Raw genomic sequence first — 16592 nt, forward strand, 5'->3', positions numbered from 1 at the left:
ATGGCCCGGCCCCGGAGCGCCCGCGAGCCGCTGCGGGTGCCAGTGCCGGTGCTGGCGCTGGCCCTGGTGCTGGCTCTGGCGGGCGCGGCGGGCGCGGCGGGCTCGGTGCGCCTGGCGGGCGGCCTCACGCTGGGCGGCCTGTTCCCGGTGCACGCGCGGGGCGCGGCGGGCCGGGCGTGCGGGCAGCTCAAGAAGGAGCAGGGCGTGCACCGGCTGGAGGCCATGCTGTACGCGCTGGACCGCGTGAACGCCGACCCCGAGCTGCTGCCCGGCGTGCGCCTGGGCGCGCGGCTGCTCGACACCTGCTCGCGGGACACGTACGCGCTGGAGCAGGCGCTGAGCTTCGTGCAGGCGCTGATCCGCCGCCGCGGCGACAGCGACGAGGGCGCCGTGCGCTGCCCCGGCGGCGTCCCCCCGCTGCGCACCGCGCCCCCCGAGCGCGTCGTGGCTGTGGTTGGCGCCTCGGCCAGCTCCGTCTCCATCATGGTCGCCAACGTGCTGCGCCTGTTTGCGGTGAGGCCACTGTCTCCCCGTCCCCGTCCCGTCCTCGGCCTCGGGGTGGCTGATGTCTGGTCTCCTGGCAGAAGTCCTCACATTCGCAAAGAGGAACCGCTGCCTCAGAGAAACCCTGTCCCGTGCGCCAGATGCAAGCCTGGGCCACATCAACCCAACCGGTGCACCCTTCCTTGTCTGCTCTGGGGCCCTGCGAGAGCGGCCATCTGCGCACACGGCCCGTTGTGAGAATTAAGGAAACCTACCCTCTGCACGGTCAAGGCGGCCCCCTCCCAGACCTGGGGGCCGACTGACCAGAACAGGGCAGCCTCTAGTTTAGCGCTTGCTTGGTTGTCCTCGTTTGGGACACACACTGCACCCGCCCTGTGTGGTGGTCTCGCCCCGGGCCCTTGGGAGATCTCTGGGTAATGAGGTGCAAGTTTTTCCTGGAACCAGGGCCCTCCTTCTGGTGGGGCAACTAGGACATAGCCCAGACTGCTGGGGTGGGGAGAGGGTAATTCCCTCATCTTTAGGAAACCGTCTTAAATGCAGGGCAGCCCCTTCCTTGAACCCTGGGGGACAGTGACTGGGGGAGGGGCATAGGAATCAGGAATTGGGGGGCCTTTGGCATTAGAGTTTGGGGGTTTTCTGTAGTAGTCATTCACTGGGGTTCGGTGGGGGGAGGGGGCATTTCTGTCCTTCGATCTTTCTGTGAAGAGAGGAAGGCTTTGCTTCCATCTGGCTAGGGGAGGGGACTTCCGTTCCTTGAGAGTTTCTCTGATTCTCCCAGGCGTGGCCTCTGTTTCTACCATGCTGGGTAGGGGTTTTATCTGGGCCCCCCTCCATCATGTGCATCCATGTAATTCCCCCCACCCCGGTTCCCACTGAATAACAGCTTGTCATACAGACACACCTTCTAGTTGGGACAGGGAGAGCTTATGTGTGTGTTGGGGGGGGGGTAGTCTCCGTCTCACACGCCTGCCCATGTCAGTGTGTATTTGTACCTCTGTCCCCTGTCCTGCCTGGAGCTCTGGTTTCTGTCCCTTTCCCTGTGTCTGCCCCTCTAGACTGAGTGCAGAGATCTCAAACTCAGGGGCCTTCAGGGGCCAGGTTTGGGGTATAGATGAGTGAAGCAGGATCCCGCGAGTCCAGGGCCCACTGCTGCCCGCTCAGCCCAAGACTGGGGTGGTGCCCCACTCCCACATTTTAGACACTGGCTGCCAATCCAAAAATTTAGAAAAATGAAGACACTGGTGCGTGAAAGGCAACCAGGGGCCAGGTTTGGCTCCCTGGGGGGCCTTTTTGCAGTTGCTGGTCTAGGAGCAGAGCTGAGGGTTTCCGAGTTCACCTCCATATGTGTGTGCATCACTGTGATCGGCATTTTAGATGAACTTCCCGGAGGAGCTTCAACCTGTACAGGAAGGTGGTTCTGAAGATCAAACTTTAGCGTCTAGAGTGCCCGCAGTAGATGCAGTGTCCGTTAACTGCTCTGGGCCTTTCTCTGACCTTCCCTCCTTCTTTGTGGTTCTTGTTTTTCTCTATCTCCCTGTCTCTCTTCCCCCTTCCTCCTTCCCTCTTTCCTTCTCTCTCCCTCTTGCTCTTCCCATCATGTCTCCACACTCCACGCTTTCTTTCTGCCTTGCTTCAGACATCCCTGTCTCCCCTAGACCAACTCAGCCCACTCCTTCTGGAACATTCCCTCTCTTCTGCCCTTCACACCAGCTCCCACCTCATCCCTCTTCTCTGCTAGCCTCCTTCTCCCTGACTTCCTCAGCCTCCTGCTACCACTCTCCACTCTCCTTTCATACTTGCTCTTCCCCACCCCCCCTTCTCCAGGATCAGCTCAGCCCATCATCCCATGGAACTGGGCACACAGACAAACCCAGGTCCATGCGGGCCCCTCCATTAGGCCAGAAACAGCTCTGAATCAAATAACCCCTTCTCAGCTCCCCTGCCTGCCCTGACCCTGCCTGGGGCTGCCGCTTCCCTACACAGACTTGTCCCTTTGTGTGAATTAGGAGAATAGGTTGTCCCCTGGGGCTGACAAGGAGTCCCATTCCCCTTGCCAATGCAGCGTGTGCCCAGCAGCTGGATTGCTGCGGGCTGGACTTGAGGCCCTACTTCCCCTTTGCCTGGACACACCGGGCACCTGTGTATACGGGGCCTTGCCCTCTCCCCTAGACCCTCGTACCTCCCACGTTCCGTCAGGTCACCTCTCAAATACAGAGCGCTCCCCACACCCTTGGGCCTCTCCACCCGGCTCTCCCACATTGGCCCCTGGTGCCCTCATCCCAGACTTCCGTGCCCCGACCTGTGTCCTGGATCCCCGCTGCCCTCCCTCCCCCGGGGGTCACTGGCCCTCCATCCGTAGCCCAGGTGTCCTTCCCTATTCCAGATACCCCAGATCAGCTACGCCTCCACAGCTCCTGAGCTCAGCGACTCCACGCGCTACGACTTCTTCTCCCGAGTGGTGCCACCGGACTCCTACCAGGCCCAGGCCATGGTGGACATCGTGAGGGCACTGGGATGGAACTATGTGTCCACGCTGGCCTCCGAGGGCAACTATGGCGAGAGCGGGGTTGAGGCCTTTGTGCAGATCTCCCGGGAGGCTGGTGAGCTGGGAGCGGGGGGTCCAAGGCATCAAGGAGCCTATAGAGGGCTGAACCAGGGGCCATCGGGCAGGGCCAAAGCCAGGAGATGGGGCACTGACTGGGTCCATGGTGGGGAGCCTGGATGGTGCCCCTGTGGGCAGGCGCCCCTTTCCTTTGGAGCACTCAGCCCCTGCCACAGTATGGGCGGCCCCGGTGGGTGGGTGCTTGGGTAGAACAAGAGGTGACTCTGGCATCCCCGACACCCAGGGGGGGTCTGCATTGCCCAGTCCATCAAGATTCCCAGGGAACCGAAGCCAGGAGAATTCAATAAGGTGATCAAGAGGCTCATGGAGACGCCCAACGCCCGGGGCATCATCATCTTTGCCAATGAAGATGACATCAGGTGGGACAGTGGGTACATTCAATCACCGTAGTTATCAGAGGCTCTCCTTGAAGGCCCTGCCCCCTCTTCTTACACATCCCCCAGCCATGCACATCCTCCCTTCCTCCTCCTCCCTCTTCTTGACCCCCCCTTCTGCCCTTACACACTTTTCCAGCTGCCATCTGTCTGTCTGGTGCAGCCAGAAATGAACTGGGCCCAGCCTGGGTGGAGACGCTCCAGGACTAGACAAGGGGAACACACAGGAATAGCTGTCTGTTCTTATCATTCACAGTGGGGGAGAGACCCGGGGGCAGATCTAAGTGCCGAAAATGAGCTGTCAGAGAAGGAGGCCCGGGGGCAATTCAGGGGGTATCAGCAGGTGGCCATGGACCCTGGCCTGAGGCCTGTGTGGCTCCGAGCCAGCAGGAGCCTCTGCAAGAGAAGGGAGGCCCTTCTTCCAGGCATGTGAAGTGGGCTGCAGCGCACCGAACAGGAGGGCAGGCCTGGGGCCAGAGCCTGGCTGGAACCTTTACTACCTGAGAAGCCCGGGGCAAGTGTCCAAAACCCCCTTTGCCCCACTTTTCCTGATAAACGAGGGTCTGATGGGTGGTTTGGAATGGGATAGAAGGAGAGAGAAGAACAGGAAGTGGCCAGAGGTAAGTTGGAGGAGGATCTCAGGCCCTTCCTCACCCCTCGCCCTGTTCCTACCAGGAGGGTCCTGGAGGCCGCAAGCCAGGCCAACCTGACAGGTCACTTCTTATGGGTCGGCTCAGACAGCTGGGGAGCCAAGATCTCTCCCATCCTGAACCTGGAGGACGTGGCTGTGGGGGCCATCACCATCCTGCCCAAAAGAGCTTCCATAGATGGTGAGTGCAGGGATGCCCACCCCCACCACGTCCCAGGCCCCTGCTTGTCCTTCCCCACGATCCCCTCTTGGGGGTGTGCATTTTCCCCTTCTGTAAAATTGTATCCTGCTCCATGTCCCTTCCGGGATTCCCGAATTCTAGGATTCTGAGATTCTGTGAATACATCCCTCCAAGCAGTGTTTGATTTGGCAAAGGAGGAAAAGCCCACCCCACTGTACAGGGTCAAGAGTTAGTTGTGTCTTTTCTGTTTTTGTTTTTGTTTTAATTCAGTGTCTATCTTCCTGGTATTCCTGGTTCTGCAAAAGACACACTAATTTGACGGTGGGGGAAGAGGGAGCAAAACTGAGGATGGGGACCTATTGTCTTGTTGATCAAATCATGAAGCCTGCCTCCCCTCCCTTCCTCCACCATCCTTTACAACAGGATTGATTGTTTTCCCAAAACCTGAACTGAAGATGCCTTGACGAGGTGCTTCAGGGCTATTTTATGAAGCTAAACCTTGTAAAGACGAGAACCCTGACTTTCAGGGGCTCCCAGCCTCCCACCCACCCTCACACTCTTTCTTTCCTTTAGAGTGCACTTGGTTGCATTTGACAAATTAGAATGAGAGTGATTTTAGCAATAAAGGCATTTCATCAACAGATTAAGACATCTGAAAATAGGCCACTTCAGGTCTGGGACAGTGAGTTAATGATGTTCTCAAAGTCCCGAGCTCTGTCCCCGCTTCTGTTCCACCAGTCTCGGTGGTTGCTCTGTGCCTTCGTGACTCAGGTATCTTATTCACAAAGTGGCTGCTGAAGCTCCACCCATTAAATCTTTACCGCAGCATCCTAACCAGGAAAGAAGGAGCAGCATACGAGTCTTCAATGTGGCAAGGCTCTGAGTTTACAACAGGATGCACATTTTACCCTGAGGCCCCGAGGCGGCTTTGAAATCATGGGCCAGAAGCTGGTCACGTGGCCAGTCCTAGCTGCACAGTGAGCAAGTGGTGAAGGGACACAGAAGAGTCATTCAGATGGTTGCCGTCCTCTTTCCTCCCTGTCAGGATTTGACCAGTACTTCATGACCCGCTCCCTGGAGAACAACCGTCGGAACATCTGGTTTGCCGAGTTCTGGGAGGAGAATTTTAACTGCAAGCTGACCAGCTCAGGTACCCAGTCAGATGACGCCACCCGCAAGTGCACAGGTGAGAGCTGCCCAGGGTGGCACGGGAGATGAGGGAGAAGATGGGAGGCCGGGCGGGGCAGCCGGGAGGGCCGGGCACACTTCCTCTGGGCATCCCTAGGACAGGCGAGGAACGCATCGGCCGGGACTCGACCTACGAACAGGAGGGGAAGGTGCAGTTTGTGATCGACGCTGTGTACGCCATTGCCCACGCCCTCCACAGCATGCACCAGGCGCTCTGTCCCGGGCTCACTGGCCTGTGCCCCGCGATGGAGACCACCGATGGGCGGATGCTGCTGCAGTATATTCGAGCTGTCCGCTTCAATGGTGAGTGGGAGCCAGATCCGCTCCCACGGGGAAGGGACGTGCCTGGGATGGATCTCTGTGCCAGACCTGGGGTGACTCAGGATCAAAGGGATGGGAGAGGCAGAATGGGATCGTGTCCCCTGGTACCAGCAGAGGGCCTGGCACACAGGCAGGGCTCAGAATAAGGTCTGGAAAAGGCCTGAGTGGACTCAAGCCACACTCGTGGTTTGTGCGGAGAGATACACTTCTTGTTCAGTGACGATCCTTTGTAAAATTAAAAACTGTTCTCCCGCCAAATATTGAGCACCTTCTCTCTGCCAAGCTCTCTGCTAAATAGCACAGCTTAACATCACCCCAGACCAGCTTTATGAGCTGGTAGAACAAGCCTCTAAAAGAAATAAGGCTGATTGTTCTTTGTACAAGTCTGAACCCACCGTCTCTCTTGGCCGGCTAAGCCCTTTCCTTTTCTTTTTAAATTGCGGTAACATACACGGAGCGTCATGTCTACCATTTTCATTTTCAGGGGTACGGTTTAGTGTGTGCACTCTGTGCAACCGTTCTCCAGAACTTGTTTTATCTTCCGAGACTGAAATTCTGTCTCCATTAAACACTAACTCCCCATGCCCCCTCCTGCAGCTTCTGGCAACTTCCATCCTACTTTCTGTCCCTAAGATTTTGCCTACTCTACGTACCTGCTACGAGAGGGATCATGCAGTATTTGTCCTTTTGTTCCTGGCTCATTTCCCTCAGTATAACGTTCTCAACCTTCACCCATGCTGTGGCCCATGTCAGAATGTCTTTCCTTTTTAAGGCTGGAGAATAACCTTGCACGAAGGAATAGGCAACATTTTGTTTATCCATTCAACCCCCATTGCATCCACCTTTTGGCTACCAGGAATGATGCTGCCGTGAACATGGGTGACTCATCTCTGAGAGTCCTGGAGCTGAGTCTCTTCTTTGGGGCATAGGCCTGGAAGTGGGGTTGCGGGGTCAGGTGGTAATCCTACGCTCAGTTTTTGGAGGACGTGCCACACTTTTCCACAGTGACGGCACCATTTTCCATCCCCACCAGCAATGCCTCGGGGTTCCAGTTCCACCACATGCTCCCGAGGCTTGTTCTTTCCGGGGGTGGTCACAGTGGCCATCCTAATGGGTGTGAGGACACTGAGCGTCTTTGCGCCTGCCCGTTATACTCTTCCTTTATCCTGGCCGGGCCCTGGGCCTCTCCGGGAGGGGCTGGACAACCAGCTGAGGGTGCCGGGCTCTCGGTCCAGGCAGCGCGGGGACCCCCGTGATGTTCAACGAGAACGGGGACGCGCCGGGGAGATACGACATCTTCCAGTACCAGGCGGCCAACGGCAGCGCGGGCAGCGGCGGCTACAGGGCGGTGGGCCAGTGGGCAGAGACCCTCAGGCTGGACGTGAGTGGGCGCGGACACGCGAGCTCGGGGCGGCGGGGGCGCGCGGGCCGCACCGGCCCCCCCGGACGCAGGTGCCAGCCCCGCGCGTCTCCCGTGCCGCAGGTGGAAGCGCTCCAGTGGTCGGGGGAGCCCCGCGAGGTGCCCGCGTCCCAGTGCAGCCTCCCCTGCGGGCCGGGTGAGCGGAAGAAGATGGTGAAGGGCGTGCCCTGCTGCTGGCACTGCGAGCCGTGCGACGGGTACCGCTTCCAGGCGGACGAGTTCACGTGCGAGGCCTGCCCCGGGGACATGCGGCCCACGCGCAACCACACGGGCTGCCGGCCCACGCCCGTCGTGCGCCTCAGCTGGTCCTCGCCCTGGGCCGCGCCGCCCCTGCTGCTGGCCCTGCTGGGCAGCATGGCCACCACCACCGTGGTGGCCACCTTCGTGCGCCACAACAACACGCCCATCGTCCGGGCCTCGGGCCGCGAGCTCAGCTACGTGCTGCTCACCGGCATCTTCCTCATCTACGCCATCACCTTCCTCATGGTGGCCGAGCCCGGGGCGGCCGTGTGCGCGGCCCGCCGGCTCTTCCTCGGCCTGGGCACCACGCTCAGCTACTCGGCCCTGCTCACCAAGACCAACCGCATCTACCGCATCTTCGAGCAGGGGAAGCGCTCCGTCACGCCCCCGCCCTTCATCAGCCCCACCTCGCAGCTCGCCATCACCTTCAGCCTCACCTCGGTGCAGGTGGGCCTCGGGCTCCCAGGGCCACGCTGGGGGTGGGGGTGGGGGCGGGAAAAAAAAAAAAAGGCTGCAGGAGACAGGGCCCCACTGTTCTATAAGCGGAACTCCTCCTGCCTCCCCCCCTGCATCCTGCTCCATCCTGGAGGGAACTGGGTCAGTAAGATGGGGAGTGCCAGTATCCAGCTCCATTTCTGTAAAAAAAAAATGAGATTATTTTCCTACACGGAACAGGTTCTTCCACAATTTGGCTCCCATATAAAAATAAGGCAAAGAGGGGCATCTGGGTGGCTCAGTCGGTTGAGTGTCTGCCTTCGGCTCAGGTGGTGGTCCCGGGGTCCTGGTATCGAGCCCTGCGTAGGGCTCCCTGCTCGGTGGGGAGCCTACTTCTCCCTCTCTGTCTGCCTGCCACTCCCCCTGCTTGTGCTCTCCCTCTCTCTGTCCAATAAATAGGTAAAATCTTAAAAATAATAATAATAATAATAAGGCAGAGAGCTATCTGACAATTTTTCTCAAGCAGAAAAAGAATCAGTTTCCATAAAGGGAGTTCCTGCTGCCCAGTCACTGGGGTAACCTGGATGAGAGGCACGGCTCCAGCAACTCTACTGTGGAGTGGGGTGTCCAGCTCCATAAATGGCCAGGATTTCATGACATGTGTACAGCAAAAGCAGAGTTCCTTCAGGGGTTTCTCTAAGGTAGTAACATTATAGCACTGGAAATTATTCTCATGATCTGGGAAGCACTGGATGTTTTCAGTGCTCAGGTGTGGGCGACATTGCGGCACCGTAGAGCCAGGCCAGTTCTCAGGGCTACGTGGAGGGCCTTCGCTCAGCCTGCTTTGGACATGGCACACTCTACACTCCAGGCAAACCCTTCCCCCTACCTAGCTCTGTGTATGCCACGTTCATTCCCACCTGCAGGCCTTGGTCCATGCGATTCTCCACAACTGAAAGGTGTTGCCATCTTCCCGCAGAGAGCAGGGCCCAAGCTATCCCTGTGAGGGCCAGAACGCCAATGCCCAGTGCATCCCGACCTCTTACCTCCCTGCTTCCCTGCCCGAAACCCCTGCGGTGCCCCTGCCCCCAGGACAGAGGTACTTAGACTACAGTCAGTACTTCCTGGCTCATCTGTGGACTCCGCACATTATACCTTCCCTTCCGGAAATCCCAGGCTCCTGCAAAGAGGCACACCTGCAGTTTTACTAGGTTATTTATCAATATGGTGCACACGAAATGGCATCTCATTGTTTTAATTTGCATCTACTTAGTTACGAGTGCAGCTGGCCTTTGAAGTTTCCTCTTCTGTGATGTGCCTATTCCTGTGCTTTGCTCATTTTCTATTATTTTGTAGGAGGTGTCTTTTTTTTGTTTTTTGGTTTTTGTTTTTAACAGGTACTAGATGCTAGTTCCTTATCAATTACAGGGGTTGTGAAATTGGTGGAGTCCATTTTGGTTGCTATTCCGGTGTACCTCAGACCTTGGATAGGTTTCTCATAGGCAACTTTTTTCCCTACCTAGAAGCTTGTTCTAAGAGGCGCCTCCAGACTGCCTTCCTGGACGTTGGGTGGGGTGTTATTAGTCCCTTGTCCATGGAGCTACTGCCTCTGGAGAATCACAAAAAGGTTCTTCTTCTGGGTGTACAAATTATTAAAAAACATTCCTTCCTCCAGGATCACACAGCCCCACTCTAGGTACATAGCATGGCACTGAAGTGTTGGCTAAATTTCAGCCCTACCTGCCCCACAACACACACACACACACACACACACACACACACACACACACACACACACACACCAGGCAGTCTTGTACAGTGAACAACCTGCACAAACGAACGGGACAGCCCTTCCAGGGTCCTGCCTTCATACAGGTGTCTAAGTTCCTGCTCCCCAGCTTCCCTTGGCTCAAGGTCATGTCTCCTGTCACTGTGAGGGAATTGCTACTCCTTCTCCTCCCTGTTAGTGCTTGCGTTTGACTTTTTTTTTTTTTTTAAGATTTTATTTATTTATTTGTCAGAGAGAGAGAGAGAGAGAGTGCACAAGCAGGGAGAGCTGCAGGCAGAGGGAGAGCCAGGCTCCCTGATGAGCAAGGAGCCCGATGCGGGACTTGATTCCAGGACCCTGGGATCATGACCTGAGCCTAAGGCAGATGCTTAACCGACTGAGCCACCCAGGCGTCCCTGTGTTTGATTTTGATAACCTCCCGGGCCACCCGGCATCAGCTCACATCCTTACTACTCTCTATTTCGTGCCTCATTCTGAGCTTCACTCTGCATTCCCACATGATTTCATTACATTATGTTCAAAAGTTCTCTGGATCTGGAGAAGGAAGGGGTCCTCAGGAATGAGGTTTGCCATGTTGCTAGACGGGGTTAAGCTAGTGTTTTCACATCTACAGAATGGAGATGGTCCTGCCTACCTGGGGGGTAGAATACAGGAGGAGGACATCCAGGGGCCTGTTACCCAGCCAGCCCTGACATTGCCAGCACGTGCCTCCACTGTCCACCAGCCTTTGCATGGGCAGTCCCCTCCTGGATGGCCCGCCCCGCTCCATGGGGGCTCTCAGTCCTGAGCATCCCACTCAGTAGGCCAGGAGCCTCAAGGCGACCCTAACCTGCCAGAGACATTGGTGGGTGGCCAGGCTGGGTATGTCCCTGATCCGGTGTTGGCTCCTGCAGGTGGTGGGAGTGATGGCATGGCTGGGGGCCCAGCCCCCACACAGCGTGATCGACTATGAAGAGCAACGGACAGTGGACCCAGAGCAGGCCAGAGGGGTGCTCAAGTGCGACATGTCGGACCTGTCCCTCATCGGCTGCCTGGGCTACAGCCTCCTGCTCATGGTCACGTGCACGGTATATGCCATCAAAGCCCGTGGCGTGCCTGAGACCTTCAACGAGGCCAAGCCCATCGGTTTCACCATGTACACCACCTGCATCATCTGGCTGGCTTTTGTGCCTATCTTCTTTGGCACCGCCCAGTCAGCTGAAAAGGTAATCTGGGGTCCCCCGTTGGTTCCACTGCCTCCTTTGTTTCCTGCCTGTCCGAGGAAGGGCTCAATTGTCCCAGGAGCTGGGCCACCCACATGAATGATTGCTTGTTGGTTAATTCATTCATGTACTTAAAAACTCATTCACTTGTTTGTCAGTCTCCCTTTGCTGCTTCAGTCAGTCCCATTTTCCTTCATTCATTCATGTGTTCATCCGTGCTTCTAACCATCCATTAACTTGGATTTTTTTTTTAAAGATTTATTTATTTATTTTAGAGAGAGAGAGAGAGAGAGAGAGAGAGCATGTGAGCCAGGGAAGAGGCAGAGAGAGAGGGTGAGGGAGAATCTCGAACAGATTCCATGCTGAGCATGGAGCCCAGGACGGGGCTCAATCCCATGACCCGAGATTATGACCTGAGCTGAAACCAAGAATCAGATGCTTAACTGACTGAGCCACCCAAGTGCCCCTCCATTAACTTATTTTTATTCAGTTACTCCTTTATATACTTTATACCCATCAGTCCATTAATCTGTCAGTCTATTTGCTTGCTCATAATTCAGTGATTTATTTGTGTTTATAGTAGAACATGTTTATTCACCCCTGGCCTTCATATGTTTGCCCACTTGCTCTTTTATTCAATGTGTTCACTCATTTGTACATTTGAAAACATTCATCCATTCATTAACATGCTCTAGCGCTTTTTAGGCATACGGACCACTTCCCCAGGTGTCACTCGCTGTGAATGAGCCCTTCACTTCCCTTGGTCACTTGTCCACTTGGACCTGAATTATTCATCCTCCTTCCTGCCTACATCAGAGCCACACCATGACCATCACTTCTTCATGCCACAGGGCCTTTGCTTATATGGTTGCCCTTTCCATTCACCCGATGAACACAGACTCATGTGGGGGTGGAGGGTGGGAGAGAACAGGGCCGAGTCCCACCCAGTTCCTTCCTCCATGGCTCAGATCTACATCCAAACCACCACACTGACTGTGTCCTTGAGCCTGAGTGCATCAGTGTCCCTCGGCATGCTCTATGTGCCCAAAACCTACGTCATCCTGTTCCACCCGGAGCAGAACGTGCAGAAGCGGAAGCGGAGCCTCAAGACGACCTCGACAGTGGCAGCCGCACCCAAGGGCGAGGACACAGAGGCCCCCAAGTAGCGAGTGGGGAAGGAGTGGGGATGGTTGCTCCCTCCCTTCTGCTCTTTCCTTTCTCTTGCTTCACGGTGGAAGCTGTGGAAAGTCCAGGTCTGCAGTGAACAATCAGAAGGAGAGAGTCCCTGAAGCCCATGACCACCAGGATGGGGCTGGCCTCCAGAAAGACCTGCACCCACACACCACACTTCATCCCTGCTTTTCCGTGCCTGTTGGCATCATGCATACCCCCTGCAGACCAGACTTTCTACTCATGGTGGGAAACAGCTACCGAGAGGATCCTACTCTAGGGAGGGACTGAACTTACACCCCTGGTCTGAGTTCAGAGAGTGTGATGAAGCCCCTGGATGTGGCCCAGCGTGAGTGAGATTTCTACCCAAATAGCCATCAGAACGTGGGGATTGGGCAGGATGCAAGAATGTGTAGATCTCACTCTAGAAATACAGGGCTGGATTCGGGGAGGGGCAGTTTCCACAAGAGACCTGGGGTTCTGTCTTCTGGCCTGAGTAACTCAGGCTTGGCACTGAGGGATAGAACCTTGGGTGAGAGAGCCCTGTGAGCAAGGATGGACCTGGGACAGGACGTGGGAACCAGCAGAGGAACTGGGATGTACCCCATGGGGTTACTTGTGTTGAGGTCTTTTTCTTGGGACCTTCGCCCCTGGGGTCTGGGGCATGTCACACGTAGACCATAGCTTTTTGCCTTTCCTGTGCATACTCCCTTAAATGACCCCCAAACACTCGTGTGGTGTTAGTGGTGTGAGAATAAAGCAACAGGGTGACAGTTGCCCTCTTCTGATGCCCATGAGGGATTATGGTCAGGAGTTTCAGGTTGTATCCATGGTGATGATTAATTCCAAGTAGATATCTTAGGATGAACATCAAAACTTTCCTCTCGCAACATTTACTGAGAGGTCCCCTTTGAAAGGCAAACGTGAAGCATGGGGAGGAAGATACTTGGACTTCAGATGCATGGACATTTATTTTTCAGGTTTTTTTTCCCCCAAAAAGCTTGGTTTCAGTTATGGAATTGTATTTCCCTGTGGTACAATTTACATTTGTTAAATTGGCTCTTTTCATTTATCAGTTTGAATTCTCTAGTATCTAATGTCCAGAACTGATTCTGAGGGTCAACCACACTTCATACATAAAAGACTCTTTCCTCTTCCTCTGCTGCATAAATAGATTTTGACCCTGGGACCAGGTGTTTCTGTGTTCCTTAAGTTAATAGAGCTTCTCAGAATAACATTTTTGGTGTACAGATGCTCCTTCCTCACATTTTTTGCATTTCTCTGGTTTCTCCACAGTGTGAATTATGAAGTTTTATCTATCGCTCAGTGCTTTCCAAAATTCATTTATTTCATAGGACTTCTTTCCTGTGTGGGTTTTCTTATGTATAATGTGATGAGGTGTTTTCTTGCTGAAGGCTTTTCCACATTAGTGCTTTGATAGGGTTTTTCTCCTATATGAACTCTCAGAGAGCCGGTGAGCTCTGATATCAGAAGGAAGGTGTTCTTGTGTTTTTGTTGTTGTTGTTGTTTTCTTGGTGTTTCTCCCAGGATGAATTCCCTGTTGTGCAATAAGTGTTGACTTCTAGTTAAAAACTTTCCCACATATTTTACATATTTGTGGTTTTCCCCACTTTGAACTCTGTGACTTAGAGTTTGGAGGATTTCTTAGTATAACTTTTCTACATTTAGAGGATTTCTCCCCAGTGTGAGGTTTCTGCCTTAGAGTCCTGGCTTCCTACTGAAGACTTTCACACACTACCCACATTCGTTCATACCAGTCTCTCTGATGTGAATGCTTTGCCACAGGCAGGTTCTGGTTCCTTCTTATGGGCGTCTCATATTCAGTCCACTTGTAATGATTTCCACAGCAGGTGCGCCATTTTGTGTGCAGTGGGGAATCCTCTATTAGTAAACATGTTATCATGTGTAGCACACTTAGGAGGTTTCTCTCCTTTATGAGTTCTCTAATGTATGCAAAGTTTGGACTCCCAGGAGAAGGCTTTTCTGTGATCGGTGTGTACCAAGGATCATTTGATGTTCAGTGTGGGGTTGACAACTTCCTGAAGGTCTTCTCATGCTATTTACAAGCATAGTTTTGCCTTCTCTGAGGTTCAGTCAGTTTGAACCCCTGAATAAAGGCTTTTTTTTTTTTTTCAAATTTGTGAAATTTATAAGGCATTCTGCCTGTGTGGTTTCTTTTATGCTGAATAAGAACTGGGCTGTGCTTTTTGGCTTTCTCACATTCATTGCCCATGAATGATTTCTTCCCAATATGAATTCTGTGTTCCAGTGAAAATGGGGCTCTGGATTGGAGGCTTTCCCACATTACGATCACAGTGTTTCTCTCCAGTATGAGTTCTCTAAAGCAGAGGAAGATTACATTTTGGTATAAACTTTTATTCACCTATTCGCAAGGGTATCATCTGTGTCCAATGTGTGGAGAGTTGTATAAGGAGGGCCTCTCTCATATTAACTATGTGCTCATATCTTTTCACTAGTGTGAATTTTTCAACACATCTATTATATTTACTATAGCTTTGTTACATTTACTACATTTTGTGCTCTTTGGAAATTTTCCCCAAATTCATTACTTTCATTGTCTCTCACTCAGTGACTTCTTGTTGAATAAATATACATTTTTCCAGAAGTTTGACTTGCATTTTCTGCTGCTTTTTTATGTAGTCACCAATTTGCAAGACTCCTTCTAAACTGGAATAAAGTACACAATTCCAGGTGAATCTTTCCACCGTCATTTTATAGAAGGAAACCTCTTCAGAAATACTGTTTTATTGACACCTTTTTTCTAAATATGAAAAATTCCCAAGTGTAAACGTTTTCCATTTCCTGGGCTTTGAGGGGGGAAGCCTGCTGCCGTGTGGACAGAGTGCTGACAGCCATAGGAGGCTGGGAGTTTCAGAGATGACCTTTCAAGAGCAAAGGGCAGGAACCAAGATGGGGTGCAGCTCTGAACGCGGAGACACTGAGGGGAGGCTTGGATGAAAGGCAGTCGAGGGTGTGGAGAGGCAGATTAGTGAAGGGACTGGTTCTGGACACTGTGAGCCTCGTTGCTTCACTTGTGGATTACTCTGGTGGGATACTAACTAGTCTTTGCTTCCTGTGTCTTTCCCCTCCATCCCACACACCAGTATCAAAATCATCATTCCGGGGCACCAGCTCCCCACCCTCATAGGGATGCTGCTATGGGCCCTGCCCTCTTCCGGCACCTGTATCTGGCTGCGATTCATTCTCATATTTGCCTGCAGACTCAGAAACAGAAATAGCAGGAAGGACACATGGGTCCGGCCCCACATGCTGTTCACTGATACAACCTGGCAGATGAAATATTATTAGCTTATTCTACCAGGGCTCTTGAATGTTGAACTTACCCATACTATCAACTTCTGAGTTATTTTTTTTCCCATCCTGATCTGCCAGACAGGGAAATTTCCAGGGCCCACAGACTTTGTCTTGCCCCAGACACTGTAGACTTCCTCCAGTCAGCTTTTGTATCTAGAAATTGTACAGTGTCAAGGTTAAGACTTCTTGAGATCAATACCAGCTCTGCCACATTAGTAAGTGACCTTGGACAAGATGATTAGCCTCTCCCACAGTCGCTGACAGCCAGAGTCTCTTTGATCCCTGCAGATGCCCACATCACTGACCCCATTTCCCAACATCCACCCTCCCAGTCCTACCAGTCACTATCCATGCAGACCCCACTCATTACACAAACCCCACAGCCGACCGATCCCAAGACCCCATCTCAGACCCCTCAAATAGCATTCCTTCTTGGGCGCCTGGGTGGCTCAGTTGGTTGGGCGACTGCCTTCGGCTCAGGTCATGGTCCCGGAGTCCTGGGATCGAGTCCCGCATCGGGCTCCCGGCTCAGCAGGGAGCCTGCTTCTCCCTCTGACCCTCTCCCCTCTCATGCTGTTTCTCTCTCAATAAATAAATAAATAAATAAATAAATAAAATCTTAAAAAAAAAAAAAGCATTCCTTCTTCAAAACTGCTCTCTAGAGAAATGTGTGCTGTATTTCCCTCATAAAAATATGAATTCTACATGGGTCTGGCTGTGAAGGGTCTTGAAAGGCTTTGCTTCCCATGGTTGGCCAAGGGGAACCATGGAAGGGTTTACACAGGTGAGTGCCGTGACTGGATCTGTGGGGTGGACAAAGTCACTGGTGGCTGGAGTGGGAGGTGGTCCAGAGGGGACCAGAAAGATTGGTGAGGAGCCTGAGGCAATGCACCAAGGGGAATCTGGTGTATCCTCGCCTGTAAATATTTATAACCCCATTTCCCCCCCATCACAATGACTAGAAATGATAACATTAGGTAGCAGTGAGCAATGCTGTACCTTGGTTGAAGTATATTGCTGAAATAAATTAGCAATTGAAACTTACGTGATTTTTAAGTTCCCGTATTTAAGTTCTTCCAATTTTGGGATTTCTTATTCACTGCAAAGAAAATTAATTGGGAAAGAACAAACTAATTGGA

The 16592-nt window shown here is 53.2% G+C and overlaps 1 protein-coding gene across 1 annotated transcript; it reads left to right on the forward strand.

The window, feature by feature from the left end:
- Positions 1–12092, forward strand: GRM6 (glutamate metabotropic receptor 6). The gene is made up of 10 exons (XM_036080124.2): positions 1–513; positions 2888–3104; positions 3351–3486; positions 4177–4331; positions 5377–5517; positions 5622–5822; positions 7076–7221; positions 7324–7947; positions 10618–10929; positions 11895–12092. The coding sequence occupies exons 1-10, from the start codon at positions 1–3 to the stop codon at positions 12090–12092; spliced, it is 2643 nt and encodes an 880-aa protein (XP_035936017.1).
- Positions 12093–16592: the final 4500 nt, after the last annotated feature.

The sequence above is a fragment of the Halichoerus grypus genome, chromosome 2 (assembly GCF_964656455.1).
Source record: "Halichoerus grypus chromosome 2, mHalGry1.hap1.1, whole genome shotgun sequence".
In the NCBI taxonomy this organism is placed as follows: Eukaryota; Metazoa; Chordata; class Mammalia; order Carnivora; family Phocidae; genus Halichoerus; species Halichoerus grypus.